Raw genomic sequence first — 21,128 nt, 5'->3', positions numbered from 1 at the left:
TCTCATCCATTTCTGACAATGATCTAAAATTCATATGGTGCTCCAAAATAATAGTTTGCTCTTTGAGTGGTTATTTACTATCCATATTTGCTGCAGCAGTACCATCAGTTAATAGTCTAAACGTTGCATAGAGATTGCCCAGAGTTTGCACAAGCCAAATTTGGATTAGTTATGTACCGTTATTTTCTCAATGTGGGATGTACTTCAGAGTAATGGTCCCAACCCAGTTTCATTCCTATTAGTTTGCCATTCAATTCACCACTTTGTTCTTGGTTAAAAAGGGTGATATCAAAAATTGGCATGAGTATTTAAAAAAAAAAAAAAAAAAAAAAAAAATTAAGTTCAGCAGCACAAAGTTAAAGTATATTAACCCAACAATGATAGTCATTACAACAGAAATGCCTTTAAGAATCTTTATTCAGAGTTAAAGAGCTGAATTGGCCCAGACGAAATGCTCTTTTGTGAAAAGCCCTTACTTCTTTGAACTGAGGGAGACGAACATTGTTAATGTTATTAATTAGACAGTTCATAATTTAGACCTACTTCTCTTGAAGCCTTTAATCCCATGAAATCCTGTAATGCCATGACTGCGGCGTGGGCATTGGCCTCTGCAAATGCCTTCAGATTTGTCATTTGTATTACATACCATGGCGTTACAATGGACGTAAATCTAAAAAAAAAAAATGAAGTTATTTTAGCAAATTAAAAGAGTTTTCAGAGACATGTTTACCTCATCCTTAAGAATTTCCTCATCTTTGGTGAAGGTAAACATCTTTATTGAGAACCGCTTGAAGTGAGATGGGATTTGGACCCTTTTATCAGATGTAACTGGGTGGAAGAGTGTCATGTAGGCATCATCTTTGTTTTCACATCTGGGGAGAACAATTTTACAGGACAGGTTACTATTAATTTAATATCGTCAGATTGACAAGGATAATTATTTTCAGTTATAATTAGCTAGTCTACCAATGATAAATTTGAAATTGTTCCTGGCTGCGCATTACACCGCGCCATTTTAAGGCAGTTAACAAGTTGCTAGGTTACTAACTGTTAAGTTTATTGTATTTTGCATGTAAAAACAGTTTATTTGCTCAAGTTTTTAAACAAGCGTATGACTGAAGTTAAAACTTTACAGTTGAACTCACGTGTTGATAATGATATCCCAACTAGGCTGAGAATTTGAATCTTCATGTGCAGTGGCCCAACAACTCTCCAAAATGAGTTCCAGGGAAAGATCATTTGAGCGAGTAAGCTCAGCCTCAAAGAACAAAGGCCGGCGGAGGTATTTGACAACTGGGTAATCTTCAGCTTGGTAAAAGTCATTATAGTCTGCGCCTGCCCAAAAAAAAAAAAAAAAAAAAGGAAATGAGCCACACTTTCAATACCATCTCATAGGCAAGGCATGTTTACCTTTAGCTAGCCTAATTTGCATATCAAGTTGTCCCACTCCAATCTCAGCTGAGGGGTAAGTACTGCGAGTTTTGTAGCCAAACCGGACTGTTTCTGTTTTATTGATTATGTAGTAACAGGACACAGTTTGCCTGTAGGATGAGATACAGCTCAAATAACTATTTCCATTAAAAATATATACACACTACTTGCCTGTACTCAGGATCAGTAGAGCCTTTGTTGCTATAGAGGGCAATCTCATTTTGGTACACCATGTAGTCTTCAAAAAACTGAAAAAAAAAAAAAAGTTTAAAAACTTCATCCTTTTAGGGATGAAAAAGGTTAGTTTACCGTTCTAGTGGTTCCACAGCTAGAAACACTGAATGAGAAATAGGCATAACGGTCATCGCTAAAGACTGGTTTGCAGGACTTTTCCCTGAGGGTGAGCCAACTAGGGATGAGGTTAGGGACAGATTCCACCTTGATGGCCAGAGCAGTCATGGTTCCGTTGGGGTAGCATGCTGAGAACACAACATTATGTCACCATGTTAGTAAGCCCTGAAATTGAGCTCAGGTTTAAATAAGCAGTCAAGTTAAATGGCTAACTGGAGTTTAACATGCCTGAATACATTAATCTAATACTTGTTTAACAGACTACTCAGGTTTGCCAACTGCAGGTATTAGTTTACTCTTCAATTTTTTACCACATTAACCCTATGTGAGAATAGTTTATAAATCTGGACTACAGATTACCTCTTATTAAAATAAGATCTTAAAGAAGCTTTTTAATGGCCTTAGCATTCTTGTCACAAACGTAAGACCGTTAAGCTGGTATGCCAACTCAATACTGATTGCAAAAATTCCAAACTTTCGTTATAACATGGTGTGGAAAACTAAAGTCATTTAGTATAGAGTGCCGTGTCATGACAAAGATGAAGACCACATTTACAGTTAACCCCCTGCACAATATGTTGCATCAGCAATTCAAAGTAATATTCCCTCACCAGTGGTCTTCATGGGGAAACTGCAGGTCAGGTAAAGATCAGCAAGCAGCCAATTATTGATTGGTTCCCAAAGCAGCAGGTCAAGTCTTACTCTGACTGAATCAGATGTAAGATGCTAGAGGAACTTAACATTAGTCCTAGTATCAGGTCGTTGTGCAACCAATTTGAAGCTACCTCAAAGACAGTCTGCTTGACATTGAAAGGAACTGCAAGGGTCAGGTGGGTCTCATTCTCTCGCAGTCTGAAGTCTTGAGCCAGCTCAGGACTCAGTGGTGTGTATCCAACTAGTGTGTTGAAGTTCTTTCCTTGGCTTCCGTAAGTCACTTCAATGTAGAAGAGTTGCTGATCACAAGTGCCTTTGATGGTGGGAAGTACTTGAGGAAGACATTAAATTACTCTCATGTTTCAGTTCGGTTTGCTCTAGTGATGCAGCGTACCAACATCCTGCAGGGAAACCATCAAGTCAACTGGGTAGGCGAAAGGACTTTCTTCAGGATGGATCAGGAACCCAAGAACCAGGCTAAGTGTATAGGTGGTCACCAAGGGCTCTGGATTCTGCCGAGAAATTAATTAGTTCTGCTTCCACGCATTAAAAAATGGAATTTTAACATACATGTTTAAGAACTTCAGTAACAGCAAAGGGAACTTTTAGAGAAAAGCTTTTGGTTCCTCCAGGATGTCTACGCTCTTGTAAAATGAAGCCTTTAGCTGCACATTTGTCCACAGCACAAGTGCTAGAAGCCAGTGTGATGTTATTCAGCACCACATCATCCAGGAAGGGTCCCACTTGAATGCTGAACATCCTTTTGTCTCCTTTGGTTACTGAAAATGAGAGGGGTCAAGTACCTTTAACAGTTTAGACGATCACAACTTACAATCAGTAATTTGTGGTGGTCTTGGCATCATTGGTGTGGTGATGGGGAATAGAATTTCATATCTGGTTTCTTCACGAGTCCTTTCAGACCGCCACAGGACTTCAAGCATGGGCTCCACAGTGTAGGTGATGTGGTACTGGTAATCTGGGGCATGGCTCTGCAATAATGCATGTATTTTCTAAATAAAGCTAAGATTCACCTGAAAAATTAGGGGCACTCAACCTTGTTGTAGCCATCAGGAGAACCCACGGGGATCTCAACCACTATGTGGAAGTCAGTAGCAGATAGGGTGTAGCCGCGTGCTGACATCTGACGCCGGTCCAGCCGCTGCCCGTTTATGCCCATGTACATCTCCAGGATCTTTGAGCTCCCATCCAGAAGGGGAGTCATACGACGGGGAACGTGCCAAGAGATTATTTCTTCAGTGAATAGGACACCACCTAAGCAGTGAGGAAATTTAGTGATGACTATTAACACCCTGAAGTTTTGTTTTTGTTTTTTTTTTACACAACATGTGAAACCACAGGCAGTGACAATGATGTGTGGGCCAATTTGTGGAAATTGTTAAAATTACCATTTGGTGCTCACTTATGGACAACAGAGCAAGTTTTACAAATTATTTGTTCTGCCATGCAATACAAATTTTACCATGTTAAGAGGTTAAATTTACCCTTCTGTTTTAGACAGCAAACATTAAGCAAATTGGCAAAAATGTGAGTTAATCCTCATATTTCTAATTCTAGTAAGTTGGGAAAACGAGCTTGTTAATGCTCATTATAAATGCAGCAGCCAGTGGTCACCGCTATCATCTTACAATTTACATTTACCAAGTCAGCCTAATGTAACTCACCTGTGGGGCAAGCAGCCACCAGGTTAATTTCACCCACACCTTCAGATGTCTCATGGTGAATGCTGACCTTGAGAATTTCCATTGGGACTCCAGCCACCTGATAGACGACATACATTTGTAACTTCAGTCTGTTTGATACATTTTTTTCTCATGCAATGCTTACATCCTCAGCATAAGTTTCTGCCATATTGTAGGGGCCTCTCACAACCATACGGTTGGCAGTGGTCATGGCTTTAAAGCCTGCTCGCTCAGCCTCGCTTTTAAGCATTACTACTGCCTCAGGTGTGTAAAATGTCATCTTCCAGATACCAGGGTTCTATAAAGGGTATTTTCCATATATACATTATTCTCAAGTGAGTCATTACACTATTTGTAGCCACATACATTATGGACAGCCATTGAATACTGGTCATTGGTCTTTGTGTCTTGAACCGGTGGGGGCATGTAGCTTGACACCTAGAAAAATAGTCATTGTGATACATTCATAATATTTTTAGACTGGCTGTACCACCTACTTCCATGTAGTTTCTATCACAAAGAACTTCTTTGGCAGCCCAATGGGGGTAGCTGCAAGTTTTCATTACATTATGTGTGACCACATCTGATGGTTTACTGCTGTACATCTGCAGTCTCAGACCAATGTTGAAGGTTGCATCATCCTATAAATACAGGTTATTGTCCATAAGGTCACACTACCACTTTTAGCAAGACATACTTTATTATCCACAAAGCAGCCCATCAGTGATGTGTAGATCCTTGTATTGCCCCATGGATCGGACTCCATGCTGTATCCACACTGAGCAGCCAAGGCAGGTGTAAGCACAATGTGGTGGGTTCCGTCTTGAGCAAAAGTTGAATGAAAGGTCATTTTATTACATCATTAATCTTGCTACAATATCCATTCAATCATCTTTACTCTTGGCCAATTACTCATTTTTAAAATGAGCAAGTTTTTGAAAGATCTACCATTCATTACATGTCATGTAAGTATTAAGGGAAATGTTATAATAGAATCTGAGAATATACAAGTATGTACTTTAATTTTATGAAACCTAAATAAATGAATTAAATAGAATTAAAATAGAGTTCTTTCCCACACTTGTTAAAAGGGAAAGTTGTTACTCAAGTCACCAGGAACCAACATTGAAAAGGGTTGTGCCAATTGGAATTAGAAAATAAATAAATCACATTACTATGCATGGTGAGAGATTTGTCAGCTGGGGTTATAATGTTTAAAATTAACTTCTTTTGTGGAGCACCAAAAGATATGTCTTACCTTTGTAGTTCTCTCTGGTAAGACTAACAATAAACCCTGCCTCCTGGTCACATGTTAGAAGCCAAAACCAGACCCCACCCCATACCAGCAGATGGCACTGTTGGACTCAGCATTGCAGAACATTTACCAAAAACTATACACATATTTCAGCAGGATTTTCAATAAAACAAAAGTGATTATTACACCCGTTACATAATTTTTTTTTATATTTTACCAATGAAATAAAAATTCTAATCAAAAAGCTATTTATCTATTAAAAAAACAACAACATTTTAACCAAGATGGCAGTATATTTAGTCCAGACTCAAACTCACTGATGGCCTCAACTTCCAATTGGTTCCCCACAGCTAAAGCTCGGTCCAAGGAAATCCTCATCAGGTTACCCACACAGTCAGCTTTTAAACCACCTAATGACAGAACATGTTAGGAAACAATATATTTCTTGAGAAAAAGCGCAAAATAGCCCACCTGGGTCCATGTGGCTTCTCGTATGTTGCCTTGCACGACTCAAGGCGATCACCACAGCCAGCAGGCTCCATAATGGTCTTCAGAAAGAAACATTAGAATTAGCGCTTACCATTCATTAATGCACAAAAATTGATTAAGGAATAGATTAGATAAATTCTACTTACACACTGGCCAACTTGGTCATATCGCAATCTGTCTGGGTACGGCCACGCCAACAAAAAGTCAGACAAATGAAAGCACTTGCAGAGACTGCCACTCAAAGGCCAGCATGCCCAACTGACTCTGAACTGATGAAGGGAGTGACTACCATTTGCAAGCCTCCACACATGCTTTATATTATTCGCAATAAGCAAGCACAGGTGATCTGCATCAGTAATCAAGGCCACACCTGGCTAATCATTTTACCATGGAAATATATTGGCATAAGTTAGTTATTATTTAAAAAAAACTTTTAATTATTTAATGTAGACTATGTTGTTTAATCAACGACTTTAAAGACAATTCTATTCTACTGTATTGTTCCGGAGGAATCAGAATATAAACATTTTGAAAATATTAAAGCACAGTAAGTATTATTTGACCACTATATGTCCCTGTATCATGTCGTGCAACCAAAAACAAATGCTAAAAAGCACAAGAAAGAATACAAACTACGGAGACCCAAAGTAACCAAACCGCTCAATTTTTCTTCTCATTTTTCTGTCTAGAATTTCTACAGGTTTTTGGGCTCCATAGCAGCAAGATGACAGATAATTATAATAATAAAAATAATAATACAATACAGATAATAATACATTTAATTTCAAAGCGCGTTAGCTGAAGGCTGATGGTATGTCAAATCAATGCAAATTTCTCTATGTATAATTATTTAAATCAATGAACATTTATATGATGGTGTATTTTTGCTTATTATTTTAATCAATGTAATTTTTTAATGATTTTTTTTTTTACCATGACGAGGCGCTGAATAATAAACACTGTCCCTTAAATAATAAAACTATTCACAATTCTTACAGCACAAGGAAGAATACAAACTACAGAGACCCAAAGTGACCAAACCATTAATTTTTTTCTTCTCATTTTTCTGCCAAGATTTTCGTGAGGTTTTCGAGCTCTGTAGCAGCAAGATGAGGGCCAATAATAATAATCAACATAATTATCATAACAATCACAACAATCACAATGCCGAAAATAATACATTTTATTTCAAAGTGCGTCAGGTGAGGCTCAAATCATGTCAAATAAATGCACATTTTTCCATGTATGAGTATTAAAATAAATCAATGTTTATATGACCATAAGGAAGCGCTAAATAAAACACACTGTCCCTTTTAGAATGACACTGTTCAGAGTGCTTAAAGCACAGGTGTCAAGTATGCAGCCTATGAGCTGAAACAGGCCCACCAAAGGTTTTAATTCGGCCCACAAGGCAACGAACGCTCTCTCTCTCTGTCTCTTTCACTTTAGATTTTTCTTTCTATTTCTCTTTCACTTTCTTTCACTCTTTCTCTCTCTGTTATGTTCTCTCTCTTTTCCATTTCTCTCTATTTTTCTCTCTTTTATGTATTTGTCTCGCTATTTCTATTCCTCTCTTTTTATCCAATTCTCTCTCTTTATCCCTCTCTTTTTGTCTCTCGTTCTCATTTTCTTTCTCCTACTTTTCCTGCCTATTTCTTGCTCTTTTCTCATTCTCTCTCCTTTTTTCTCCCTGCCTCTCTCTATTTTGCTCTTTATTGTGCTCTCTTAATTTCTCTCTGTCTTTCTCTTCTTTTCTTTCTCCCTTTTACACTGTCTCACTTGTTCTCTCTCTTTTTCTCCCTCTTGCTTTCTTTCTCTTTAATCGACATGTCTGGCCCCCGAGAGATTTTTTTTCTAGCACGTAGCCCCCGAGGGCAAATGAGTTTGACTATCCTGGCTTAAAGGGTTTATTATATCAGACCCATCTTTTAGATGTTGGGGTTTTAATTTTACATGGAATTATTTCCTGTTTGTGTGGGTTTCCTCCGGGCACTCCGGTTTCCTCCCACATTCCAAAGACATGCATTTCAGGTGGATTGGCCGGTCCAAATTGTCCCTAGGCGTGAATGAGCGAGCGAACAATCTGTCCCTGTGTGTCCTGCGACTGGCTGGCAACCAGTTCAGGGTGTCCCCTGCCCACTGCCCGAAGACGGCTGGGATGTTTGTTTTCTATATAAAGATTTTGAAGAACGCATTGGGTCATTTTTGACCGCACATATGTATCTAAAGGTTTAAAAATGATTGTAACCCTGATTCTGGGATGAAAAGAGATAATAAAAATCAGTAGACATTAAAAAAAAATTCTAAATCAACCATACCCTAACTCAGTGGTTTACTCTATGAGTGTTAGCATATAAATCCCATAAATGTATTCAATTTCTGAGATACTACTATTTCAAAATGTTCAGTTTGTACGAGACAACCCCAATTGATATTATTGAATAACAAAGCAATTTACTCAGGGTATAAAATTGTATACATTTTATCCCTCCTGTAACAATATAGTATAAAAATAACTTCCACTGTGTTGATACTGATATGGAGAATGAAAAACTGTTTTACTATAAATACTTCATGTTGCTGGTAAATACTTCATGTTGCTCGTTATGTAATTGTCTTGTGGAAAGACAAAAATACAACTTTAATGTAACTTTGATGAGTTCAATGTGCAATTATATACAGAAAAAATAGATCCAAATAATTATAAACATCAATATCCTCTTTTTTTTTTGTCCTGTTGGTCCAGAAGTGTCTGTTGAAGGCCAACTTTAGCATCCTCAAAGGCTTCATTGAGCTGCAGAGCGCGTTGGAAATCCTGAAGGGCAACGTCAAAAAAACCTGCAAAAAATTAAGAGTATGAAAGGAACAGTTTTCAAAAATGTCCCTTGTAAAGTCCGTATTTGCAGTTTCAGTATATACACAGCACCATGTATTGTCAAGAACTCTGTAAATTGGTTGAAAATATTTAACAGAAAGGGTGTTAAACACATTTTGGTTAGGGGCCACAAGCTGCAGAAAATCTCAAGGGGGGTGGACTACAAAGAGAAAAAGAGAGGGAGAAAGAGAAAGAGATAAAAATTAGAGAGAGCAAGGGAGTCAGAGTGAGAAAGAGAGAGAGAGAGAGAGAGAGAGAGAAAGAAAGAGAAGGTAAGAGGGACAGAAAAGGGAAAAGAAGTGAGAGAAGTAGAGAACACAGTAGAGAGAAAGCACTCAATAGAGAAAGTGAAAAGAGAAAGATAGAATAAGAAAAAGAGACAGAAAAAGGAGAAAGAGAAAGTAATTTAGAGAAAGAAAGTCAAGGAGAGAGCGAGAGAGAGAGAGAGAGAGAGAGAGAGAGAGAGAGAGAGAGAGAAAGAAATTGAGAAAAAGAAGGAAAGACCAAAAGCAAGAGAATCAGAAAAAAGAGAGAGGGCAAATAGAAAAGAGAGAGAGTTAGGAGAGGGTTAGAAAGAGAGACAAAAAGGAGAGAAAGAAAGAGTTTGAGAGAGAGAAAGACAGAAAAATATAGTCAAGTCAAAGTGCGAGAGAAAGAGAGAAAGAAATACTACTACAGTTGCTTTGCAAGAGGTGATGGCTCGGGTGACATCAAATGGACATATTTAAAACTGCAGCTCATTTTTATCTTTCTCTTCTCTCAGTGTTGTCTTGCGGGCCGGATTGAAAGACCTGTTTGGCACAGTGGGCGTGCTTTAAGGGGTATTTTAATTAAAATGCCATTGCCGGAAACAGGAAGAAATACGCGTATTTTGATAAAAGGTCCGAGTTTCCTCACCCAGTCTGTAATGAATTAATCCTCTGTTGTAGAACGCTACTTCAAATGTGTCATCCGCCTTAATCGCCGAAGTATAATCCTCAACTGCTTGGTCAAAATCCACCCGAAAATACTTTATTTGGCCTCGGTTGTTGTACGCCGTCGCCAAACGAGACGCTTCGTTTTCCCTGTAAAAAAAAAAACACAGAGACACACACATTTAACTCCTTAGTCAAAAATTCTCCGATCACTCACTAAAATAAAAAAATAATAACAACCTGGAATGTTCACAGGCAATGAACTTGTTGTAAAGCTTTTCTGCACTTCCGAAATTTTGTTTTCTAAACTCATCGGTAGCGTTTTTAAATATTTGTAAACAGTCGTCCGCCATTGTGGTCGGATGTGACATCACGTGTGGTGTCCGATTTATTTATTTTTACAAATTAAGATCATATACAGTACGTTAAAGTGTGATATACGCCAAAAACCCCGAGTGAACACACACAAAAATATCTGTCAAGACACACAATCATGTATGCAAACACACATGAAAACATACCTTAAGACACGCAAAAGACATACACAAACACGTACAAAGTGTCACAGAAAGTCAGGGGCAGGTTGGCAAAAGGGCTACTGCGATCATCCGGTGAATTTGTGATTTTTTTTGTTTGTCTGAATTTATTTTATACTGCGGTCAACATTACTGGTGGGCCACATATTATTAATTCTATGACAGAGGCTGGGGCCAGTAAAAATTCGATCACGGACTGTAAGTGGCCCCCGGGCCAGACTTTGGACATGCTGTTATGTGTATTACGTGATTATTGTCTTGAATTCTTGTTAAACAAGCTAGGGGTTATCCCAATTCACTCACTGTTTTTTTTCCCAGCTTGTCGTCGTTATACTGTCTAGCTTTGTGGACAAAATGCAGAACCCGCTCGTGAGTTTTCACCAATCAATCATAAGACACACCTAGACAAATATACAAGATGAGTTTACTTTAGTTTTGTTAGTTTTGCTAGCAGTTTTCAGATGGTCTCAACACAAATTTCATTGCAAAGTGCACATGTTGAGGATGAAATTCATACCTCAATGATGCAAAGGCCAACCCGTCATGCCTGCGCTTCCGTCTTCTGCCTCATTTGTCGTCTCTCTGTGGGAAACCCAAACAGACCATTTTGACCCGCTGCCGTGAAAAAACAGTTGAGCTGAGATTGGATGTGAACTGAGCTCTGGATTACTTCAATGCATGGGACATTTCAGGTTCAGATCAGGGGTGGGCAAACTATGGCCCGCCAAACAAAAATGGTCAAAATCTAAGGAACACACACACACACACACACACACACACACACACACACACACACACACACACACACACACACACACACACACACATATATATATATATATATATATATATATATATATATATATATATATATATATATATATATATATATATATATGTAACGGGTGTAATAATAACTTTTGTTTTATTGAAAATCCTGCTGAAATATGTGTATAGTTTTTGGTAAATGTCCTGCAATGCTGAGTCCAACAGTGCCATCTGCTGGTATGGGGTGGGGTCTGGTTTTGGCTTCTAACATGTGACCAGGAGGCGGGGTTTATTGTTAGTCTTACCAGAGAGAACTACAAAGGTAAGACATATCTTTTGGTGCTCCACAAAAGAAGTTAATTTTAAACATTATAACCCCAGCTGACAAATCTCTCACCATGCATAGTAATGTGATTTATATTGTCAAGCTGTTTAGGTTTATTTTCGTTTTTTTTTTGTTTTACTAAATATTAATTCCCCTTGTAGAGATCAAAGAGATCAGACCCAGCAGAAAAAAAGCTAATGTTGTGACTCATCCATTTGCAGGTAAATTGTACCCATTTTTATACTAATTTTTGTTTATATTCCTATTTTCTCATATACATTAAAAAAGGATGATGTTGGTTAAAATTCAGACTAAAGAAAAACATGTTGAATTCATTGTAAACGTTAAAAATCCACTATACGATCTCTTGTTAAAAGTATCTTGTTAAAATGTAAAGATGTAAAAATGTATTGTGATATTCTACTGTAAAATGTATTTTCTGTAAAGTGAAAAGAAAGCTCTTTGATATGCTTTGTGTTAGTCTTACCAGAGAGAACTACAAAGAGATCAAAGAGATCAGACCCAGCAGAAAAAAGCTAATGTTGTGACTCATCCATTTGCAGAAAATGTAATAATAAAAACCTCATCATCCAGTCCAGCGTGAATGTGGATCTTTGGTGGGACACGTACACCGCGGTTACTAATATATATAAACACTACCAAAAGATACAGCAATAGTACAAAATTACGACTAAAGAAATACTACAATAATACATCTACAGTAATACTGTAGATACACTACAAACATTTTACCATAGCAAAATACTACAAAAGTACTACTGCAGAAATACTACAATGCCGTGCTAGGAATCAAATAGACTGAACCATTTCAAGGCAGCGGAGTATTTCCAACGCTTCGTTGTTCAAGTTCTAAAAAATAAATTATAGTCTAGTGTTGTTCATCATATACTAGCATATCCTGTCTTTTATGTAAAAAAAAAGAGTTTTGAAAATGCTATAGTTTTTCGGGGTTCTTGGGTTGAATTTGGGGGTGCTTGAGCTTGAGGTGGGTATGGCCATGCTTCAATGTCATTTTGATGGACAACAAGTTGTGAAGTATACCTACCGACACTACCGCTTTACGTGTCACACTAGCACTTCTCTTCTCTGAAAACGCCGACCCATTTTCAGGAACAAATTTGCCACATTTGAAATCTAAACAACATTTACTCTTTATACTTGAGTCTAGTATTTCAGTCACTGACTGCTTTGTTTTGAAATGAGATTAAAGTCTTTGTACGTGAATAAACGACTCCAGACTGATTGAGTGTGCGACAACAACTACCTCTTTTTAATGTGAAAAAGTTTGCATGTACAGTATGGTGAAGTAATATTAGATTGTCTCACTATGTATATAAGGTGGGCCAGCACGGCGGTGCAGTTCTGAGATCATGAGATCGAACATCCTGTGTGGAGTTTGCATGTTCTCCTCGTGTTTACATGGGTTTCCTCCGTGCACTCCGGTTTCCTCCCACATTCCATAAACATGCATGTCAGGTTAATTGGCCGGTCCAGAATTGTCCCTAGGTGTGAATGAGCGGGTGAACTGTCTGGCTCTGTGTGCCCTGCGACTGCCTGGCAACCAGTTCAAGGTGTTCCCCTGCCCACTGCCCACTGCCCGAAGGAAGATAGTTGTGACGGGCTCCAGCACCCCCGGGACCCTACTGAGGATAAACGGTGCAGATGATGAATGGATGTATATAAGGTCCTGATAGGTAAGATAAGATTTATATTTTTTTGAGCAGTTTATAGCTTTTTCATTCATTTAGCTTCCGCATTATTTCTGTTGTGTTTTGGTTTGCTGCCAGATGTGGGCTTGAATATTATAATTTCAAACTTCACACAACTGGTTTAAACAAATGGTTCTTGTGCAGTGGAATGTCCACTTGTAACTTCTTCAATTATTTAGCTTCTTTGTTATTTTGGTTGTGTTTTATTTTGTTGCCAGATGTGGCCTTGAACGTTATCATATCAGACTTACTGGAAACGGTTTAAATATAGGGTTCTTGTACAGTGGAATTTCCACTTATTACTTCCTTAGTTATTTAGCTTCTCTATTATTTTGGTATGTTTTATTTTGTAGCTAGAAACAGCCTTGAACGTTATCATGTCAGACTAACTAGAAACATTTTTAACTAAGTGTTCTTGAGTAGTGGAATTTCCATTTACAACTTTTTCAATCATGTAGCTTCTCTATTACTTCAGTTGTGTTTTATTTCAAAGCCAGAAATGGCCTTATATGTTATCATATCAGACTTGCTACAAATGGTTTAAACAAAAGGTTCTTGTGCAATGGAAATTTCCACTTATAACTTCTTAAATTATTTAGGTTCTCTATTATTTCAGTTGTGTTTTACTTTGTAGCCAGAAGTGGCCTTGAACGTTATCATATCAGTCTTGCTAAAAACAGTTTATACAAAGGGTTTTTGTGCACTGGAAATTTCCACTACCGCTGTACCTTAAAGGGTGTGATTATTTGACCAGTAGATGTCACTGTATTGTCTAGTGCAACTGAAAACAAGTTCAAAAAGCTCAAGAATGAATACAAGGTACAGAGAATCAAAGTGGCAGAAGGGAACTATTTTTCTTCTGTTTTTTGTTTGTCGAGCCTTTCATGTAATTTGCTTAAAATTGTAATCAATCATGGTTATATTTATGACTCAAGTTTTTTTTCAATACTAACAGGTGCTTATCAATATACACCTTCCCTTAAAGATACGCTAGAAGTTTAGGTTTTGTATGAGCTTATGGTCACCGTTAGTATAAGAAAAATAAAAAGCCATTTTCCCTTTTTGCACTTGGGATTGCCGATAATATTCTGTAAATAAAAACTTAGACGGAACTGCTCATTGTCCCAGGCATTAAATATTGATGACCTACCTTCTCATTACCTAAAATCAAACCAACACATGGAAGAAAAAAGACAATTTTTGACAGAAGAAAAATTACATTTCCCAAATTTTAACTTAGGTTACACCAGTGGTTCTCAAATAGTAGGACGGGCCCCCCTAGGGAGACACGAGGCTCCAGCAAGTGCAATTGCTCCTCCACTACACTAGGGAACAGTGGCGCTCTCAATGGCAGTGTTTCCTTTACATTTAACCTCCAAGGCGTGCATATAGCACAGAGTATAAGCATTGATTATGAAGTGTAGATACGAAGTGGAGCAGACCCTCAAGAAAAAAGGAATTAACCCGCAGGAGGAAAAAACCTATTGGGGGATATCGAGAAGATTTCTTCTACCGAGGGAGGGTGTGACAGAAAACAATTGAGATGCACTGGGTTACGCAGACATAATTTCAATAAAAACGTTGCATTTAGATGGGGACAGACGGAGGCCCTATTTATGTTTTTTTCTCTATTTTTTTCAGGTTTATTTTTTGGGACTTGTTCCTCATTCGGCTTAAGAGTCGGGTTTACCTGGAAGACGTAAACGTGAACTTTGAGCACTGTAAATGTTGTCCGGCATGCAGCTCGGGAACTGACAGTGCCGGTCAATGCTTTAAATGTCTCTCTGTGCTGCGATATGCAGTTTAGCGGTTGAAGAAAATTGACACAAAGTGTTCAAGTCCAAGTGCAACCGAGACGACTGTACATCACTCTCGTAGTCAATCAGTCACTAAGTCAGTCAGTCAGTGAGTCACCCTTCTGGCGATGTTCCATGAGAGGGTAGGACTCGGGTTGACGTTTCAATGCCTGCCCTCCTCTTACTTAACTGATACTGTAAATTAGTATTAGTTCTGTGAAAGTTAAAGCTCTGACTGAAAAACTCAACCTTAATGCCTTAACGTTCCTATAAAATTTGAATATTGAAATATACACGTTTTTCTTATGGTAGAGTTAGGCATTTCCAAAACTTGCCATCTGGAGACGATCAGTTTACAACAATAAAACAAAAGTGTAATTTACGTTGGCAATTTTTTTGGACATTGGAAAAGAGATGTAAATGTTTTATTTACTAACCAATGTGTCAATTATCTTTCGAACCGGTGACTACATGCTGAAGATATTTGCAGCTACAGGAGGCAATCTCCCTTTTCATCAAACAGGCCTGTATATACTAATGCAGGCTGTGTACCACTAAAAAAGCCTGCGGTTAACGACCATTTTCGGAATAATTTTAGGACTGTGTTTATTTTTAAAGATGTGTTTTGGAGTGAAATGAACACATTACTACAAGGATTGTCAAATGATGCAGGAATGCTTTTAGGCAATTTTTGGAGTAAACATTTTACAAAGTTGGATTCACTGGATTATCCTGGCTGCAAATGGAGCCGAACATTTAACGAAGTTGATGACGGACAGGGGACTGTTGGTGAGCTATGCCGGCTTTATAGTTTTCCGGTATTTTGTTTTAGACTGATTATGATGTTTCTGGCCATCATATCCTGTATCCCAAGAGTTGACTCTTTCCAATGATATGTAGCATGGCATGGTGACTGGTGTAAAGACGCGTAGTTGTTTATCAAAAGTCCAACATATGTTGGCCTGGAGAGGGATGGGCGCCTCCAAGCTGCACTTGCCCAAGATAGAGATCATAAAATGGTGCCCCTACGACAGTAGTGGTTAAGTGATCCAACCGACCAACTAACCAACCAATAACCAACCAACCAACCAACCAACCAACCAACCAACGTTAAGGGGTTAAAAGAGGCTTTACCTCTTTTACACTATTAAGCAGGGGTCCCCAGGATGATGGTTTAAGGACCCCACCTTAATATGAAACTTAAAGGGACAGTGATGTGCCACCAAATACAAGTGCTAAAAGCACAACGGAAAAAGACGTCAAAGTGACAAAAACGTACCCTATTACTTTTAAAAAGGAGACCGATGGGAAAATAAGAATGAAAAGTAAAATAAAATTTAGAAAAAATAAAAAGGCAAAAAGGAGAAAAATAGAAAAGAGAGAGATGAAAAATAGAAACAAGACAAAAGTTAAAACAAAAGAATAATGTCATGTCCTGCACGGTTGTCATGGCGCCCAGCTAGCCCCGCCCCTTGACACCGGCTGACCTGCATTTTCCTGATTACTCCTATGGGTACTTAAATGCGCCTTTTGGAACTGCCCTTTGCCAGATCATTGTTTACCCTTGTAGAAAACCTGTTCATGCCTGTTTGATCTGAGTAATGCCTAGATTGTAATTTTGCCTGCCTTTAAGCCTGCTTTGTTTTGTTTTTGGTCCGTTTGTGTGTTAGGCAACTTTTCTTTCTCAATTAAAGTGACAGATCGTCTAGGCAAATGAGTACCAACTTCCTGATTTCCGACCCGTTTCATGACAGAATAATGGAGAAAAAGAAAAGAGAAAAATGAAAAACAGAAATAAGACAAAGAGTAAAACCCAAAGAAAAAAGGAAAAGACAAATTAAAAAAATAAGAGAAAAAAAGGAAAAGAATACATATAGACAGAAATGAAAAAGTCAAAGGAGAACCTATTCATTAGTTATTGATTTCAGAACGTCTTGAAACGTGTCTAACAATGATTAGCGCTGAATAAGCAATTGATTTACATTTTTAGTACCCGTGTAATATTGAAATTTGTAACTGCCTAGATATGTTGTCATCAGTATTCCCTTTCTTCATATAGAACTTCTCTATTTATTTCTTTGTAATTATGATAGCTTTAGTTGTGTTTTATTGTGTAGCCAGAAGTGGCATTAAGCGCCATCGTTAGGTCTTTCACCTAGCTTCTTTGAACAGAAAAATGCAATAAGCAAACTCCATCTCTCATATTGTTAACAAAAAACAATTTATCTTCCGTTAAGCGGCTTGAGCTAGACTTCCTCCAAGGGTAACGAGGCTATCTATATATACTGTACAGTGTATGACCTTTAAGGGCTATCATTTTAATATACATTTCTAAAATAAACACTTATGTTAATACTTTGTTGTTACTATGTTTTAACTGGGTTGTATTTATGAGAAGTCAAGTCAACTACTAAAACATTTTGTCCGTTAAAAATAATATTTGCTGAAAAATTGCAAGGAGCCATCACTAGAGAGCTGTTTTCAGAACCTGTCCATGGGCTACTCGGGGGGCTACTTTTTGACCGCAAGCACCACGTTTGAGTCCCCTGGTCTTCAACCATATTCTGTGACTAATTTGTGCCCAGAATATTCTGTGATGTTTAACTTTGTAATAGTTATTATATAATGGGTCGCCTTTTTTTGTATAAGAATGATTGTAAGCCATCTTAACACTAGCAGACAGAAAGGGACTGCAGAGCGTGACAGATACTGCACAAAAGATAATTTGCAACTCACAGCCTTTCTTATATGACCTTTACAATTCCAGATGTCTGAACAGAGCAAAAAGCATCATAAAGGACATCACTCACACCGGTTTTCGTCTGTTCAACCTGATACCCTTTGGTAGGCGATACAGATCAATTCGAGCCAGAACAGATACACTCAGACACAGCTTCTTCCCAAAAGCTGTCACAAAACTCAATTTAAATTTGCACTAAACTAAACTGCACCTCTTTGCCATATCATGTAATCTGTATCTGCACTGTAGATAATCAATAATCTGTAAATAAAATATAAGCATTAATTGCTGCTATCTCAGTTAATTATCATATTGGTAAACGCAATACATTTAAATCCTATGTTACTTTTAATTCGACAATGCACCATATGGGGCAGCTTTGAATTTAATTGACGCTCTGTGTTACGACAATAAAGGCGTTTTATTCTATTGTATTCCATTGTATTCTTTTCTATTCTAATTGTGAATTTTTGCAGCCATTGTCTGTAGCTCATTTATGCCCAGAATATTCTGTAACTATACCTTTGAGGGAACTGCCTTTATTGGGATAACATAACCCACAATCAAATAAAATCATAGAAAAACAAAAAGACAATTTACATTTCTATCTTAATTAATTTATCCTCCCTACCACACACTTTTATTGACGTTGTCTTCAATATTGTGGTATGCAGCATGTTCTAGCTTTCTCAAAGAAATCGATCCGTGATTTTTCTTTTTTTTTTTTTGCTTGTCATTTTTATGGCAACTGTAGCATATACAAACAACCTTTCAGACTCACATTCACACCTATGCACAATTTTGTGGGACTGATGGATGTATGAATGAACAATTGATAAGTGCAAGGGTTGATGGAAGGAGAAATAACCGTAAAAACATCTCATGGAACTGTGTCAAAAATCGAATACACTTAAATCAATTTTTTTAGGAGTCTTCTCGGATTCAGTCACACGGAGTATTTCACTTTTGCACTTGGCAGTGAGGTGTCAGTCACATACGTCTTGTGTCTTGGCCCACGGTGTGTGCGGTAACCATGAAAGCCGGCCAGTTGGCAAACAAACAGAAAGCAGCTGTCTAGTAAAAGTGGAGACACCAGCAGACTGGAGGTAAATGTTGACTGGAAGGGGCGCACACAGAAGACCCTCTGTGCAATCTCCACGTCCCGAGGGTCAACTTTCGCCCTGGAATATTGTCTGGGGTAAAAGTGGAGGTCAAAATGCAAACTCACTGTGGTTGTGTCCATCAACATGTCCCTTAGATTATGGGACAGGGGTGGGCAGACTATGGCCTAGGGCAGGGCTTGGGAACCTTTTTGAGAGAGAGAAAGCCATACCATATATATATTTTAGGACAAAATTCAACAAAACCGCCAAACCCGCTCTCCAATGGATGACTTGTTGACACAACTTGTGGGAAGCCGCTACATTCGGGACAGTCTCATTTTAATCATCATAGAAATCTGTCTCCATTCCAGGACATCCGAGGCTAGCGCGCAGCTAGCCGTCCGCTCTCTAAACTGCTTTCTTACACAGAAAGGAGAAGCCCTAAAATCTCATTTTACTTTTGTATAATGACAATAAATGTCAGAGACCAGAACAAGCACTCGGATCCAATAGCGTCAGTTTTATAGGTTATTTGGACAAGGGTCGGTGGAGCAGGCTTGAGACGTCGGCTCTTGGTGGCAGAAAGCCTCTTTGGACGGAATGGCAGCTCCGTGGTGAAACGCGTGACGAGCAACGTAGCAGGTAAGTCGGTGGCCGGGGCGGGAGAGTAGATCGTAAACTTGTAACAGAAAAGGGTCAGGCAATGAGAAGCAGGCTTGGAATAGACAAAGGGATCGTGGGTACCTTGAATGTTGGAGGCTCACTCATGGAAACGAGGAGTACACTCGAACGTCCATCTCTGGACGCTGACAGCTTAAGTAGAAAGCTTCCACCAATCAGGAAGCGCAATCCAGCACGCCAGCTGATTACCTCAGGTGGCTCCAGTTAGGTAATCACGACAAACCCCCCCCCCCTCAAGGGACGGCTCCAGAAGTCCCCCAGGGAAAAAACACGTCACATGGAAACACAGGTAATCCAAGGGAACAAAAAGTCATAGGCCAGTTACGAATAATCCCCAAAACCCAAAATACGTCACCGATAATCCAAAATAGAGGGTCCAGTGGTCGTCCGACAAACCCCAGAAGGCCCCTCAGAATTCTTCTGAATGGACAGACACCCCATCGTCCGCATCTGAAGGGGCGGTAGCGGGTGGGTCCGCAGGCGGAGGAGTAGCAGCGCTGGACCCACGAGGACGACCACGGCGCGGTGCTGGTTGGCCTGGATGTAGTCGATGGAACTCCGCCACAAGACCGGTCCAGGATCTGCCTGCTGGGAACCCATGATCTCTCCTCCGGACCATATCCCTCCCAGTCGACCTGGAAGCCCCGACCCCTGCGTCGGGAGCGGAGCAGGCGGCGCACTGTATAGATAGGCTCCCCGTCCAAGGAGCGTGGAGCCGGGGGAGGTGGAATGGGTGCCAACGGGCTCTGGCTGACGGGCTTGATCCGGGAGACATGAAACGTGGGGTGCACTCTCATAGATCTTGGTAGACGGAGACGGACTGCTGAGGAGTTGATAATTCTTACAATAGGAAACGGGCCAAGATACCGAGGAGCCAGTTTCCTCGACTCAACCTTCAGTGGTAGATCAGCGGATGCAAGCCACACCTTCTGGCCCACCTGGTAATTCGGAGCAGGACTCCTCCGTCGATTAGCCCCGACTGAATGAGCCTTGCCTGCCCGAAGGAGTGTGGCCCGAGCACGAGCCCAGGTTTGCCGACAGCGGCGTGCGTTCGCCGTAGCTGACGGGCAGTTAACTTTCTCGTCTTGACTAGGGAACATAGGAGGTTGGTAGCCATATACGCACTGGAAAGGGGACATTCCCGTGGAGGAGCTAACCAAAGAATTGTGAGCATACTCCACCCATGCCAATTGCCGAGCCCAAGACAACGGTTCACTAGAGACCATACAGCGAAGTTCCGTTTCCAGATCTTGGTTCACTCGCTCAGACTGACCGTTGGATTGAGGGTGGAACCCCGATGAGAGGCTAGATAGATAGATAGATAGATAGATAGATAGATAGATGGATAGATACTTTATCCATCCCCGAAGGGAAATTCACATTTCCAGCAGCATCCCTGAGCTGAGAACAGTACAATAATAAAGCCAAAAGAATACAATATACAAATACCCAGTGTGACGTGCAAATGACTGAGGCACCCAACAGACGACAAAACTCCTTCCAAAACGCGGACGAGAATTGGGGACCCCGGTCAGAAACAATGTCCAGAGGGATGCCATGGAGGCAGAACACGTGTTGCTGGACTATCAACGCAGTTTCCTTGGCGGAGGGGAGCTTCGGTAGTGCCACGAAATGGACCCTCTTACTGAACCGGTCCACGATAGTAAGTACGGTCGTCATCCCCTCAGATACTGGCAACCCCGTCACAAAGTCCAAGGGAACCGGTAGTGGATGTAACAGACCGGCTGGACGTTGGTGGAATGCTTTGTTCTGGGCGCAC

At 39.6% G+C, this 21,128-nt stretch overlaps 2 protein-coding genes across 2 annotated transcripts; both read right to left on the bottom strand.

Moving 5' to 3' along the window:
- Positions 1–399: 399 nt before the first annotated feature.
- Positions 400–6,189, bottom strand: zpax1 (zona pellucida protein AX 1). Its single transcript, XM_088325000.1, has 21 exons — positions 6,027–6,189; positions 5,863–5,939; positions 5,709–5,801; positions 4,834–4,958; positions 4,634–4,777; positions 4,503–4,574; positions 4,282–4,434; positions 4,119–4,215; positions 3,491–3,708; positions 3,269–3,425; positions 3,007–3,215; positions 2,831–2,948; positions 2,568–2,767; positions 2,394–2,508; positions 1,741–1,910; positions 1,603–1,679; positions 1,411–1,541; positions 1,146–1,335; positions 731–872; positions 544–670; positions 400–485 (listed from the first exon to the last, which is right to left on the bottom strand). The coding sequence occupies exons 1-21, from the start codon at positions 6,044–6,046 to the stop codon at positions 415–417; spliced, it is 2,706 nt and encodes a 901-aa protein (XP_088181126.1). The 5' UTR covers positions 6,047–6,189; the 3' UTR covers positions 400–414.
- Positions 6,190–7,390: 1,201 nt separating this feature from the next.
- ttc32 (tetratricopeptide repeat domain 32) lies at positions 7,391–10,049 on the bottom strand. Its single transcript, XM_088325033.1, has 3 exons — positions 9,910–10,049; positions 9,653–9,819; positions 7,391–8,718 (listed from the first exon to the last, which is right to left on the bottom strand). The coding sequence occupies exons 1-3, from the start codon at positions 10,038–10,040 to the stop codon at positions 8,591–8,593; spliced, it is 426 nt and encodes a 141-aa protein (XP_088181159.1). The 5' UTR covers positions 10,041–10,049; the 3' UTR covers positions 7,391–8,590.
- Between the last annotated feature and the right edge of the window lie 11,079 nt (positions 10,050–21,128).

This window comes from Urocampus carinirostris, chromosome 20 (genome assembly GCF_059441175.1).
Source record: "Urocampus carinirostris isolate Australia breed hairy pipefish chromosome 20, RoL_Ucar_1.0, whole genome shotgun sequence".
NCBI lineage: Eukaryota > Metazoa > Chordata > Actinopteri > Syngnathiformes > Syngnathidae > Urocampus > Urocampus carinirostris.
This window is presented reverse-complemented; position numbering and strand designations above follow the sequence as displayed.